This window comes from Asterias amurensis, chromosome 14 (genome assembly GCF_032118995.1).
Source record: "Asterias amurensis chromosome 14, ASM3211899v1".
In the NCBI taxonomy this organism is placed as follows: domain Eukaryota; kingdom Metazoa; phylum Echinodermata; class Asteroidea; order Forcipulatida; family Asteriidae; genus Asterias; species Asterias amurensis.
The window spans coordinates 889484-904144 of NC_092661.1; the positions used below are offsets into that span (position 1 = coordinate 889484).

Here is a 14661-nt window from a genome sequence, read left to right on the forward strand (position 1 = left end):
AATTCAAGATAAATATAATTTCAGATTCAAAGTTAGAAACAGTACAGCAGCCTTGATAGCGTTGTTGAAACTCGTTGATCCAGGTTCACATCCCTCTTCTGTAGACAGTGCAGTTTTATCGTTATGCTTCCTAGCCTGTCAGTAGACAGGGGTTAGAACAATTGGTGAGCTTGGTAAAGTACTCGTCAAGTAACATGAAGACACCACTGTTCCAGATGATCTGGCATCAGGTTGGCTCAGTGGTTTCTTTCCCTGCCTTTTACCTCTGTGGACCCCAGTGCAAATCTCATCTTGGACCAGCGCAATGCACTTGGATTGGGTTTCAAGATTCCTTCGCATGTTTAAGTCTTAGTACATGCAAAAGCAATTTAACCAAGCAGAGTATCAAATTCAGCAGGCTGGAGAACTTCTCCTGTGCAAATTACAGTTGGAAAACCACCAGTGACCCAAACTGAACAACAAAACCATGTCAGCATCTTGCTGTACACTTAATTTCATGCAAGTACAAATTACCAAACATACCTACCCACAAATCAAACATCATTGTTGTCTATGAATACAGACGCTAATGCTGTGCAAAAACCACATAAATATAACAAGAGCAGACATTGAATAAATGCTCCTCAGTGGTCTACCTCAACAGTTCTCAGTACCAGCACAGACGAAGCCAAGGCAAAGTTTACAGCGTAACAGACTGTTCCCAGCTGTACCCCTAACCCTCAACATTTACCCCCTGCCTCCCATTCTTGCTGTTACCCAGTCCACAGTCCATTATGTTGCCCGTCTGTAACCTCCTAGTTTAATTCCTTTCACAGCACCTGGCCGGTACGCCCATAACACTCACCCCTGAACCGAAACCACAATGCTCAGTCAAAACATTGAATTAATTACTCGCATGTGACCTCAGGTGACCTAGAAAAACATCCAAGGCCGTGAATTTACGAGCTGTTGTTTCCTAACACTGCCTAACGGGTTATGTGTTACACTTGCATGTTATGTAGAGCACATATTATATGTTCATGTGAAAACCTACAGTACATGTACAACCTTTGAAGGTACATGTACATGTAAAGTATACATGTTTGTTGTAGGCCTACATTTTATATCATTTGTTATGAATTGGGGTAAAATGGTAGATGGTTCATTTGATTTTAAAATTTTCTTTTCAAAAATTAAGTTAAGTACCAACTGTCTTTAGGGATTGTCTATACACTATAATGATCACAGACGGAAAAAACAAATTGAAAAAATAACCAGCTGGGGCTGTCGGCTATTTTGAGAGGGAGGGGGGGAATGCCCATCCTCCATCCTTTTTTCAAAAAAATTGGACACTTATGTAACATGTTTGTGGTTTTTTTGCAATTGTTTGTATTGGTTGTATGAGAATATTGACGCAAAACGTGCAACTTCCAATATGGCCAATGCAATATCTTGCCTGCCAGGTAATGCCATGGAATGTACAGGGTTACTCTTTTCGTAAACACAGAATATTTAAATGCCCTCATGTACACTAAGCAAGTTGCAAGAAGGAAACTTTGTGCACTACATGTATGGGCAACTTGAAAGTCAGTTCCGTATTGTGTCTGCAAATATGTTTTTTCCACATTGTCAGACAGGGGGGGGGGGGGGGGGCAAGAGGGAAAGGGGGTGGGTGTCTGAATAATGACTACATGCACACTTGAGATTCATTTGACCTTTATCATGGAGCGTCTTGTTTTGGTGTCTGCTCATGTCACTGTACTGTAACCAAATTGAGTAACCAGGGTTTGTGTTCAAACCACTGTTTGCACTAACATAAAGAGATGATTATTAATCAACCAATGGATTAGGGTCAAAGGTTATGGGAGTACTGTACCAGTAGCCTACAGATAGTGTCCCATGGTACAGTTTACATGTACATGTAAACCTTAGTTATTAAGGTACATGTAGTATAGCCCCATTATTGTTACAAAGTACAGTCCTCTCCATCATGTCCATGAGAAATGCATGTGTGCAACATGCTATTGATGGCACATGTGCTACACCTGTAAACTTTACACTCCTTAATTTAAGAGAATGAAATCCTTTCACAGAGGAAACTATCATGCTCTTTTGTGTAAAGGGTAACAAATATTGAATTCCTGCTCTGCATTTTCTTTTTCTCTAAAATAGCTGGATCGTAGAATTCACGCCCAAATAAAAATAATTACTAATAAGGTTTGTCGCGAAAGTATCAAGAGAAGGCGCTGTTGAATCCACATAAAGATAAAGCAGCATAACAATACATACATTGCGGTCGTCGAACATGTCAAATGACCCCTCTGCCTACCCACAATGCATTGGGGCTCTGAATAGCAATAAGCATTATGGGATATATGCATATTTACTACGAGGGGTACTTTATGCACCCTTTGACACACCGTACTATTGATACTACAGCGTTCTTCAGGATGACTCAACAAGTCTCGGTTTCCTGTTCACGGAAATCAATGAGCGCTGGCCTGGATTGTTAGCCACCTCACAGTGTACATAAACAACACCATCAAGAGTTGAATCCAAAGATATGACCAAGAGATCTTTGTTTCATATCCATAATACGTGGACACAGTTTCACAGAGCTGCGCATACAAATTTACTAGCACATCACAATTCTGTCTACCAGAATAAGGTTACCAGCTACAGTACCATTCTACATGTTCTACCTGTATTAAAAACTGGTGTCCTGCTTAGTTGTGCTCAGCAGAAAAATAAGCAATGCTTTCTGCTTTTAAGCAGCTCTGTGAAATTGGGCCATGGACAAAACTTTTTTAAAGTGGCTACTAAAGAGTTGGCAAGGAGCATTGAAAGGTTGCACTTCCCAAGCAGGAACGAAAAACAAACGAACCTTTACAATTTTTTTTTTATATCAATATAAACCACAAGGGAAACTGACTGGGTTAATTTTGAAATGATTTTTGGGGTTGAACAAATAATTGACTAGAGTGGGATTCGAACCAACGACCTCCGGATTAACGTGCCGACGCTCTACCAACTGAGCTATCTATGTAGCCCTATATTGGCGGTGTCCCTATTTTGTCAATATCTTTGTTCGGGGGTGCCAGTCAGAAGCCATACAACTGTTAACTGGACACCGTGTAGTTTTTTTTCAGCTAACTTTTTTTCTAGTTCTCTGTGACACAAACACTGAAGAGGAAATCAACTGGAGCCGATGTCATTATAGAGAACTGTTAGTGTTAGGCTCACAACTTCTGACAAATGTGACATGTACATTTAGACAGATCTTGCTTTTTAAAACAAAAACAAGTTGACAGCCATGATACACTGGGGATTATGTTACTAGTGATCAGTCCCTAAAGAAATCTTGCTTAGCAAACATATTAAAATCCATTAAGCAATAGTTTGAGGTTAAGCAGCTCTATACAAGGAGGGCTCTTGTTCATGGACTCTAGTCAACTGACAAGCTAACTTTTCCCTATGGCCATGATGGCTATTCACTGAAACAGTAAAACACTATAGGCTGCAGCCAATTTCACAAAACTCTAGAATTAATCCTAACCCGAGTTAGGATGAGTAACCCGTCCTAACTATGGGTTCAATGCGTCCTACGTACTTGGATGCAGGACTCAACTCGTCCTAAGTCCAAACATTAATCCTAAGTTAGGAAGAGTTTGGTGAAATTGACGACTGGTTACCTTTTAGGTTACTCTGGAAGGTATTTAGTTTCAAGTTCCCACATTATACATGTAATTGACTGAAAACTGATTAAAGGCAGTAGACACTATTGGTAATTACTCAAAATAACTATTAGCATAAAACCCTTCTTGACTACGAGTAATGGGGAGAGGTTGATTGTATAAAACATTGTGAGGAACGGCTCCCTCTGAAGTGACGTAGTTCTCGAGAAAGAAGTAATTTTCCACGAATTTGATTTCGAGACCTCAAGTTTAGAATTTGACGTCTCGAAATCAAGCATCTGAAAGCACGTGTGACAGTTTTTTTTTTTTCTTTCATAGTTTCATCTTGGAACTCTTGACAACCAATCGAGCTCAAATTTTCACAGGTTTGTTATTTTATCCATCTGTTGAGATACACCAAGTGAGAAGACTGGTCTTTGACAATTACCAATAGTGTCCATTGTCTTTAACCTTGTCACAATATGTTATTAATAGTACAAGGACTGGTGTGTGGTGAACAAGGCTTATCAATCAATAATTAATAATCAATCCAACACTCGTACAATGTCCTGACATGTACATAGTCATAGTGATTAATGATAGGGACCTACATGTACATGTTTATCCACATGGACAATGGAATATGGAGCATGCACTTAACATCAATTTACATCATTGCAAAATGATTAACATTTTACATTCAATGGTTAGCCGCTACTTCATGTACACATTGTTATAAATTTATGTAAAAAAATGTTTAATGCGAACTACTCATATTGCCTCTGGCATTAATGTATTTAGTACAGTCTTTCAAGATGTGTACAACACCAAAGATGACAACAACAAAATCAGTTCATCAACTCATTGCTCTATGAATAATCAACTTAACTAAATCCACAGTTATTTTCTATCAATGTCAATTTGAGTCTGTTATTTACTTAGTGTCCTGGGGTCTGGACAGTGGACACTAGATAAAGAGAGATAACCCATCTCCATTACACAGACACAAAGAGTTGCCTCATCAGACTCTATATTAGTTTGATTTTCAGATTGTTATATTTGACTGTCTCTACTTTTTCAAAGGCATACCTATATCCAAGCAGTACAGACCGGTCGGCGACAGAACACTCTCGACTCACTTTAAAAAAAGAAATTTATTCAAAACGGACAAAGTGCAGCACTGAAAACATGACCCATATCAAATATCAGAAAACAACGCACGGTGAACCTCATCTTACGGATACTTCAACTAACGATGGTCGGTACTTTGCCTTGATAGGTCACCGGTGACAAAGAGAAAGGCTTTATAGCTTAATTGGCTTTGCGGTGTTTTTCCTCCCAGGAACTGGACTTTCCCCACTACAGGGTTCTGGAGCGGCGAGATGGATTTCTAAGAAGGCTGACCAAAAGGTTTTTATCGGAAGGAGGTAATGAACGTCTTCGAGGCGGTCTTTTGGGAATTACTAGCAAAGTGCAGACACCCCAAGAATAAATGAGAAATAAACAAATCCAAAATCCACGATGCACTCCTCTCAAGGAAATAGCAATCTAAGGAGTAATCAAAAAATAAACGGCACCCACTCTCATAGAGCCAGGTTTAAAGAACAAAAAGTGCAGTAGCTTAAGCGCAACTACATGTTAATCATGCTTACAAAAATACGGTTACCAGCCAAACTATGTCACATGAACCACATGTGACTGGTATCCTGCTCACTTTTACTTAGCAGAAAATTAGCGCACTTAGCAGCCAATACTTGCAATATGAAGGGCCTACTATGCAGCCAAGGGCCCAATTTCATGATGCCGCTTTTATAAATCGCCGAACAACTTTCTGCTTTGCTCTATGAAATTGGGACTCAGACTAATCAAGCTCCCAAAACCATTTGAACGTAAACACAGTTCAAACATCCTGATTAACACATCAATGCACTACTCAAAAACTATAAACTGAAACATTCTCACTTGACCATCATGTGTTTACATACCTCCTGCTCCTTGCAAGGTTGTGATTTTGTACAAACATTCATTTTACCCAAAGTTACACACAGGCACTAAGCTGAACAGGCACAACTTAGCAGATGAGCTGGATTAAAAGTGCATCCATCTTCATGTATCGTGCACTGTCATCATTGTTGAGACTAAGAGAGTACATGTTATAAAATCCTTTATCCATAAGGTAATGCATCATTGGCTGAGATACCACACCTTGGCTGCATTAAATAACACTATGTCTGCAAAGGTATTGTGCAAGTATGTCCATACTGAGATACACACATGCAATGAGTTGGCAGACTCTGCTGTGCACGTCCTTGTTTTGATGTACGTGTAACAGCATGCACATTAAACCATCTCATCAAAAACATCCCCATTTATCTATGTGTGTGTACTATCATCATAGAGAAAGGACAACCTATGCACTGGACACAGTTCATCATTGAATCCATGAGTACAGTGATGTCCTTGATTGCAATAGTGGCATGTACCATCACAGATCGAATATTATACTGGACTGCAGGCCCCAGCCGTCGATTTCAGCAAACTCTTCCTAACTTAGGATTAATCTTAGGACTTAGGACGGGTTCAGTTCCGTATCCAAATATGTAGGCATTCAACCCATCCTAAGTTAGGACGGGTTACACGTCCTATAACATGAGTTAGGATTAATCCTAAAATCGGCTGCATGCCAGTGATTTTAGTGTACATGTAGGGCCAGCAAATCCAGGACCAGACTGGTCTACTGTAACATGTGTACCACTGATGTGTAATAAAAACAAAATTAAAACAAACTGTGTTTAAATTTTGATTCTGAATATCGTGAAAACATTTCTGTTCTGCTGAGTATCAAAGTAACATACATACAGTATGTAACTTAGAAAACAAATGAGATACATGTATTCTTCTCCTACATGTATTGCTTATCAAACAAAAACAGTTGACAAGATACATTTTGTAGAGAGTACTTTCTCATTTGGAGTCTGTTCATGTAAAATAAATGTCCAGCGCAGAATTTTGAGCAAAAAGCCCTGTGCAAAGTCTTACAGAATTTTAGCCAAAGAATTGAAATTTGACCATATGTGTAGATAGGAATACCATAGACATGAACCTCCATGCATGAACCAAGTGTTGTGAGGTTCATATAATTATCAGCATTTGCAAACAGATGGTTAAATCATGGTTAAATGAGACTGTACAGCTACGTGTACAGGGGTACCAACAGCTACAGGGTTAATAATAATGCAAAGGTTAACATTGGGTCTAGGTTACCCGATAACACTAACAGGTAAACTGTAGCCTACTAGCCTACATGTTGTAAGAGACTAGATCGTAGATGTCATGCAAACATTGACCTTATCATAAGGATGTTTGACATGAATCGATTAAAAACATTACCAGAGACAGAAAAATAACAAGTTTTGATAACTGTTACTGTTCTTTTCCACAAAGGTAATGGGAATAACAGTGTGCGAACCTGGTCTTCACTGCATGAATGACATGGTCACTGCATGATAATGACCTTGGCTGGTGGCTGGTCTCTGTGAGTGTTAATGGACCACAGCTTGGTCCATTAACAGTGGACAGCCAACAACAACCTGGTCATAACTATGTTTTTCCCTCTGGTAAATGTTTCTCTGAAGGGGCACCAAGGCTAAGCACAAGGTCATCAATGAACTCCAAACCTTTCAAGTTTAAGGTGAGGGCTACACTTTTAAACTAATTTGAAACAAAATCAACTGTCACCACGCTCAAGTTGCCACCTACTCATAGGGCTGAAACTGGGCTACCCCCTTTACACAGTCCTTCAGGATGTACATGTACAGTGTAGGCAAGGGTTTCATCCACTAGGAGCCTGGTTGGTACAGCAGAATGCACTAGCAGAATGCATTCCGTAAGGATGTATTTTATAAAGCAAGGGTATCATCCACTAGGAGCCTGGTTGGTACAGCAGAATGCACTATGAGAGGGCTACTGCCAACAGGGGCATGTTGCCACCTACATGTACTCCTGGGGCTGAAACATGGCCACCCCTTCAATTCCGTAAGGATGTATTTTATAAGGCAAGGGTATCATCCACTAGGAGCCTGGTTCGTACAGCAGAATGCACTATGAGAGAGCTACTGCCAACAGGGGCATGTTGCCACCTACTGACCTACATGTACTCCTGGGGCTGAAACATGGCCACCACTTCCATTCCGTAAGGATGTATTTATAAGGCAAGGGTATCATCCACTAGGAGCCTGGCTGGTACAGCAGAATGCACTATGAGAGGGCTACTGCCACCAGGGGCATGTTGCCACCTACATGTACTTCTGGCTGGTAGTACAGAATGCACTACCTTCCTAACTGTTTACAAGGCAATATAGAGCCAAAGTGCCTTGATCAAGGGCTTAAGTGTCATGACCTTGTATCAAAGCCACACTCTGCTGCTTGGAGCATCAGAGCTTGGGCTACTCCTAGGGAACTACACGGTAGACCACTCCGCCAAAACACACCCAATTTAAGGTTACCTGTAAGGTTATTACTGCCATCATGACCATGCACACTCTGCTCCTTGGAACACCAGAGCTTGGGTTACTGGGGAACTACACGGTAGACCACTCCGCCAAAACACACCCAATTTAAGGTTACATGTAAGGTTATTACTGCCATCATGACCATGCACACTCTGCTCGTTGGAACACCAGAGCTTGGGTTACTAGGCAACTACACGGTAGACCACTCCGCCAAAACACACCCAATTTAAGGTTACCTGTAAGGTTATTACTGCCATCATGACCATGCACACTCTGCTCCTTGGAACACCAGAGCTTGGGTTACTGGGGAACTACACGGTAGACCACTCCGCCAAAACACACCCAATTTAAGGTTACATGTAAGGTTATTACTGCCATCATGACCATGCACACTCTGCTCGTTGGAACACCAGAGCTTGGGTTACTGGGGAACTACACGGTAGACCACTCCGCCAAAACACACCCAATTTAAGGTTACCTGTAAGGTTATTACTGCCATCATGACCATGCACACTCTGCTCGTTGGAACACCAGAGCTTGGGTTACTGGGGAACTACACGGTAGACCACTCCGCCAAAACACACCCAATTTAAGGTTACCTGTAAGGTTATTACTGCCATCATGACCATGCACACTCTGCTCGTTGGAACACCAGAGCTTGGGTTACTGGGGAATTACATGGTAGACCACTAGGCCACAACACGCCATCGGTATTTAAGGTTTTCTTTAAGGTTATTGCTACCATGAAATTGAAATGTAAAAAGTAAGCCTACAGACTTTTCATTTTGTGGCCGTGAGCAGAACTATGAAATTGCGCCCTGTATAAATTACATGCTGGCGTCTGTCTAGACTGTTAACTAATAACCACCATTGAGGTGTAAAATTCTGCATTTTAATTACACCCTTTAAAATATAATAAAGTAGGTAAAATACAGACTAAAAATTTATCAACCATCCAGGGGCCCTTCTAATGGAGGTAATGAGACAGAAAATCAGAAATATATTATGAGGAGCTCGTCTGAATATTATTTTTTTTATTTTTATAAATGGGGTCCATTTTAAGCGGAATCATATTGGATGATGCTTACCACCATTACTGTTCTTCATTAGAAATTAAAAATATCAAATTTTTAGGGTCATTATCAAAGTATACCCCTAGAATGGTAGGGTCCTAATGCAGAAAATCTGGAGCGGTTTTGTCCAAGCAGGAAGAATTTCTGAAATTAGAATAGAAAATCTGAGAAATGTTTAAAGCCATTAACACTTCTCAATTTCAAATTTGTAGGGATAAACAGTTTTATCTATTTCCACAACCGCAGTCTTCCAAAACGAAAAGTTTATAAAAAATCATTTATCCAATGCTATTGTATTTCTTACCGAGCAAGTTTGTATTGCCATTGGTTTCTAAAGTCATTACTAAAGGTATACCGACCGTTTAAAATCTACTGGAGAAAAAAAAGACAATAAAACAAATAGAGATCCCCAGATGGTACTGACAAACAAAAGACAACCCTGGATGCAAATATCAAAACATTGAAATAAAGTCCCTGGATTGCATATCATGGGTGACACATCAGAACAAAGACAAACAAATTAATATTTAAAAAAAATCTCCTGAGGGAATTTTTATCATTTAGAAACTCAATTTCAGTATAATGCCAGTTTCAAAGATTTACATCCTCATCCTCTTTAAAGCCATTATACACTTTCGGTAAACAGTGATGTCCAAGGCCCACACTTCGTGTATCACAACTTATATATATAAAATACTAAACCTGTGAAAATTTAGGCTCAATCGGTCATGGGAGTCGAGAGAAAATAACGGGGAAAACCCACCCTAGTTTCCACACGTTTCGCCGTGTCATTACATGTGTTTAAAATAAATCTGTAATTCTCGTCAACGAGAATTTATAATTGTTATAATGTTTTCTCGAAAAGTAAAGCATTTCATGGAATAATATTTCAAGAGAAGTCTTTCACCATTACCTTCTGTAAACCCTGTAAATTATTTGTAAATCTGTCAACTTTTTTTTTTTTTCTGTACCGAAAGGGTCCAATGGCTTTAAAGACAAACAAATTAATATTTAAAAAAAATCTCCTGAGGGAATTTTTATCATTTAGAAACTCAATTTCAGTATAATGCCAATTTCAAAGATTTACATCCTCATTGTCATCTTTAAAGCCATTATACACTTTCGGTAAACAGTGATGTCCAAGGCCCACACTTCATGTATCACAACTTATATATATAAAATAATAAACCTGTGAAAATTTAGGCTCAATCGGTCATGGGAGTCGGGAGGAAATAACGGGAAAACCCACCCTAGTTTCCGCACGTTTCGCCGTGTCATTACATGTGTTTAAAATAAATCTGTAATTCTCGTCAACGAGAATTTATAATTGTTATAATGTTTTCTCGAAAAGTAAAGCATTTCTTGGAATAATATTTCGAGAAAAGTCTTTCACCATTACCTTCTGCAAACCATGCAAACTATTTGTAAATCTGTGAGTTTTTTGGGGTTTTTTTCTGTGCCGAAAGTGTATAATGGCTTTAAGCTCCATGAAGAACAAATTATTAATTTAAACTTCTTTATTTTAATGTAATTGTAAATCTTCTGTGGACAGGTGTTTCCAGCCTGCACTTGATAACTTACATGCATAGATTGAGGTTTTTGTGGCAAGACAGGTTTACGCTACATTAATTTAAAGTCCCCCGACATCTGAAAACTAATTGCCATTAATATAAAATTCCAGTAACAAACGGTGACCTGTCTAGCAACGCTCCTGACAAAAAGGGAGACCGCCAACAATACACAGGGCTAGATATGTACTAAGTATTGTACAACTCAATACCAAACCGAGGCTTGAAGGGAAAATAGTCTGACACCCTTTGGTGTGATGAGAACTTGAACTATTTTTGCAACTTGGCATTCAGGGAACCTGACAAAGATTACAGCAGAGTAGTGATAGAGGTCCGAGCCTACATGGTTATTTTTTTAAAGGGCAAGGGCATTATGAAGAAATTGAAAATTTCTACTTGAACATTTCAAGGGCACTAAGGCAATGACCAGGGGGCACGGAGGCAATTGCCTTTGTTGCCCCCGTGAAGTACTCTAACTGTATCAGACCTATCAGAAACACTGTCAGTTTATGAAATGTTAATTTTATTCAAAAATATTCAAAAATGCATTTGCTGTACTGGGACAACAGATGTGGGTGGATTTTGTTTGAGCCCCAGACTATTTATATAGATAGTCAAATGAGCGCAAGATTGAAAGTATTTATTTACAAGAGCGAAACATTTGTAGTTTACTTATCGAGTTGTGTGCAAATACAGCCGACAAAAATATAAAAATAAATGGGTGTGTTAAAAGATGATGGTGACACACAGACTGTGGTCTTGAACACAGCTGCTACATGTACATGTACATGTTGTGACGCCATGTGGTTTTGTGTATGTTTGTGATACATCTTATGAGAGCATTGTGTATAACACATGGTTGAAATTATTCAAAATTATTCACTGGGATACATTTACATTGTACTACGTATGTAAAACAAAATTAAGAAACAGAGCATGCTTTCTTACACACTACAAAACAAGAAAGATGGAGCATTCACCTTTAGAGTTTGCATGTTTAGAGATGTCACAACTTCCTTCAGATGGTTCTGATCCCGTCAAAGTGTCCGTACCACCAGAGGTACTACCATTCCCTTCTCCAGTCACAACGACCAAGGGTGTATCGGGTGGTTCAGATCCAACCAGTGGAGTCTCCTTGTCTTGGGTAGGTTTTAGAACCTCCGGCTGGGAGGAGGTTTCAGGCGTCGCACCTGGCTCCTCAAATGAATTCAATGGTTCTTGGTTGTTAGCGTTTGGCGCTGGAGCGGTGTTAGCTAGAGTGGTTGCGTTTTCTGTTTAAGAGAAGGGTTGGGTATAGATGGAAGCCGAATGAAGAGATGGCGTAGAATGTGTTAAGGAGGATGGATTGCACAGTGGAGAACAAGTTGGACATGGAGTAAAGAAAGGATGCAAGATGATTTAAGAAGACATGATGGAGGAAATGCATGATGTGAGAGGTCACACAAATATGAATGGTTAGAGTTGGATAGATACAGATGTACATTGTATAGTTATGACGAATGGATGATACAGAAAATGAAATAGATGAAACACATTATCAACAAAGAAAAAGAATTGTAAACAAATCAAGGAGAGAAAAAGACACAAACGAAGACATGTAGAATATTCAGTTCAGATTGATGCAATGATAAATGAACAGAGGATAGAAACCGACAGAAAGAAACACAAAGAATATTCACACAAAGAGCATTTGAGAGATTGAAGATGATGCGTTGCCATGGTGATAAAGGTGTAGAAGACACAGCAGAGAGCGAGTGCGGAACAAGGATGAGAGGAAAGAAATGTTAAATGTAGCAGGGTTGTATGGAGATCATTGTAAGGGAAGGTAAGGCGAGGAGGAAAGAGGAGGAAAGAGTGAGAAAAAGAAAAAGAATTGTTAATAAAAAATCCCAGAACCATTTATAGCATTCTATTCAGGTTAATTAAGCATTCTATTCAGGTTTGATTTGCTGCATATTGCAAATAGGTCAATACTTAAACTAAGAAAAAAAATAGCTCCGCCTCCTTGCAGGCAGACATACATGTACTGAGCACTATAAGAAAAAATGTTGAATTTGGTAAAAATTCCACTCAATTTTGTTTTATTTTAAAGGTCACCTTCATTAGCAATGGTATGCATAAATTTTAAGTGGAAATAAAATGTTAAGTAAATTGGGGCTGTTTAGCTATTCCGACAGCCCATAGTCTGACAGCCCAATCATCTCTTATTGTTTACTAATTCGTTGACTCATTTGTCTGACAGCGTTCAGAATAACGTAAAATCAGACTAATGGTTCCTAGAAATTACAGCATGTTGGAATAATGGACTGTTGGTTACATTATGGAACACAAAGGCAGTGGACACTATTGGTAATTACTTAAAATAATTATTAGCATAAAACTTTACATGGTTACAAGAAATGGGGAGCTGTTGGTAGTATAAAACATTGTGAGAAACGGCTCCCTCTGAAGTAACGTAGTTTTTGAGAAAGAATAGAAGGAATTTTTCACGAATTTGATTTCGAGACCTCAGAATTAGATTTTGAGGTCTCGAAATCAAGCATCTGAAAGCACACAACTTAGTGTGATATGGGTGTTTTTTGTTTTATTATTATCTCGCAAGTTCAACATCCAATTGAGCTCAATTTTCCACAGGTTTGTTATTTTATGTTGAGATACAATAAAGTGAGAAGACTGGTCTTTGACAATTACCAACAGTGTCCAATGTCTTTAACCATCTCAACATTCCTAACTATTATTTGTTATTATCAGAATGATAATCCAATACTGTAAATGGACAACAAGTGTTGAACAAACTGTCAATACTAGCACACTAATTCCTCTCAAGCGTTGCTCCAGGGGCAGCAAAAGTCCTTGGCATTTTGTCTGATTCTATTTATCTTCTAAGACTTGAGGAAGCATCCAGGCACAAGATTGGCTTCTTGGGATTTAAGTAAGACGTACAATGGCATGACCTTGCCCTACATTGGTGATGTAATCTTCACCTCAATGTGGAGCAAGATGCAAATTCCAACAGACGCTTGAAAGACAGAATTAAAGAAAACGGTACAACTTTTATATTCGATTTGAAGGTCAATTTAGTGTCATTTTCTTTTATCTCTACAAATAAAAGTCAACACTGAACAACTTGAACAAATAGATTGAGCTGATTGCAAACTGCTGACCAACCATCTACAATGCAAAAACCAGTAACACGTATTTATACCCTAGCAGAGTCTTTCTCAAAGGCTTAAGAGAAATGCCATTGAGAAAGACTCTGGTTTAAAAACGTCAAGCACTACATGTACAATGTAACTACAGGCCTGATACTTCACGGAGGCAACGGAGGCGATTGCCTCCGTTGCCCCTTGCCATTGCCTTGGTGCCCTTGAAATGCTCCAGTAGAAATTTACAATTTCCTCATAGGGTGCCCTTTGCCAAAGAGAAAACGCCTTGGTGCCCTTGCCCTTTCAAAAACGAAGCATACAGGCCTGTAACTATACTGGAAAACTTTTGTAGCCTATAAATGTAAGATCAACAAGGACGGCTTTTTTCGACTTGGTTCTTCATGATTCATTTTTAAGTATGTAAGCCACTTTCTCACTAAGATGGAATTCTTAAAGAATTGGTTGATCTTTTCACACTTGAAGATGAACTGCTTACCCTGAAAAACTCCAGACTAGTAGCATTAGATGTATTAAGAAAGATTACCCCTGCATGGTTAATACAGTGTTTGTGATATTCCTAAGTTTCACACTGTATTTTTTTTTTACTGCAGATGGTTACCCAGGAGCACTTTCACACTGTCCCATAGAGCCCTTTCACACGAGAGTAATTTAGCAAGCGTCCCTTGCTAAATTGTAGCATGTTTATAAAA

At 39.1% G+C, this 14661-nt stretch overlaps 1 protein-coding gene across 2 annotated transcripts in view; it reads right to left on the bottom strand.

The window, feature by feature from the left end:
- Positions 1 to 14661, bottom strand: part of LOC139947011 (uncharacterized) — a 67778-nt gene that overhangs the window by 26582 nt on the left and 26535 nt on the right. For both annotated transcript variants that reach the window (XM_071944825.1, XM_071944824.1), the window contains exon 2: positions 11786 to 12076. In XM_071944825.1, the coding sequence (XP_071800926.1) occupies positions 11786 to 12076 (291 nt within the window). The remainder of the gene's footprint in view (positions 1 to 11785; positions 12077 to 14661) is intronic.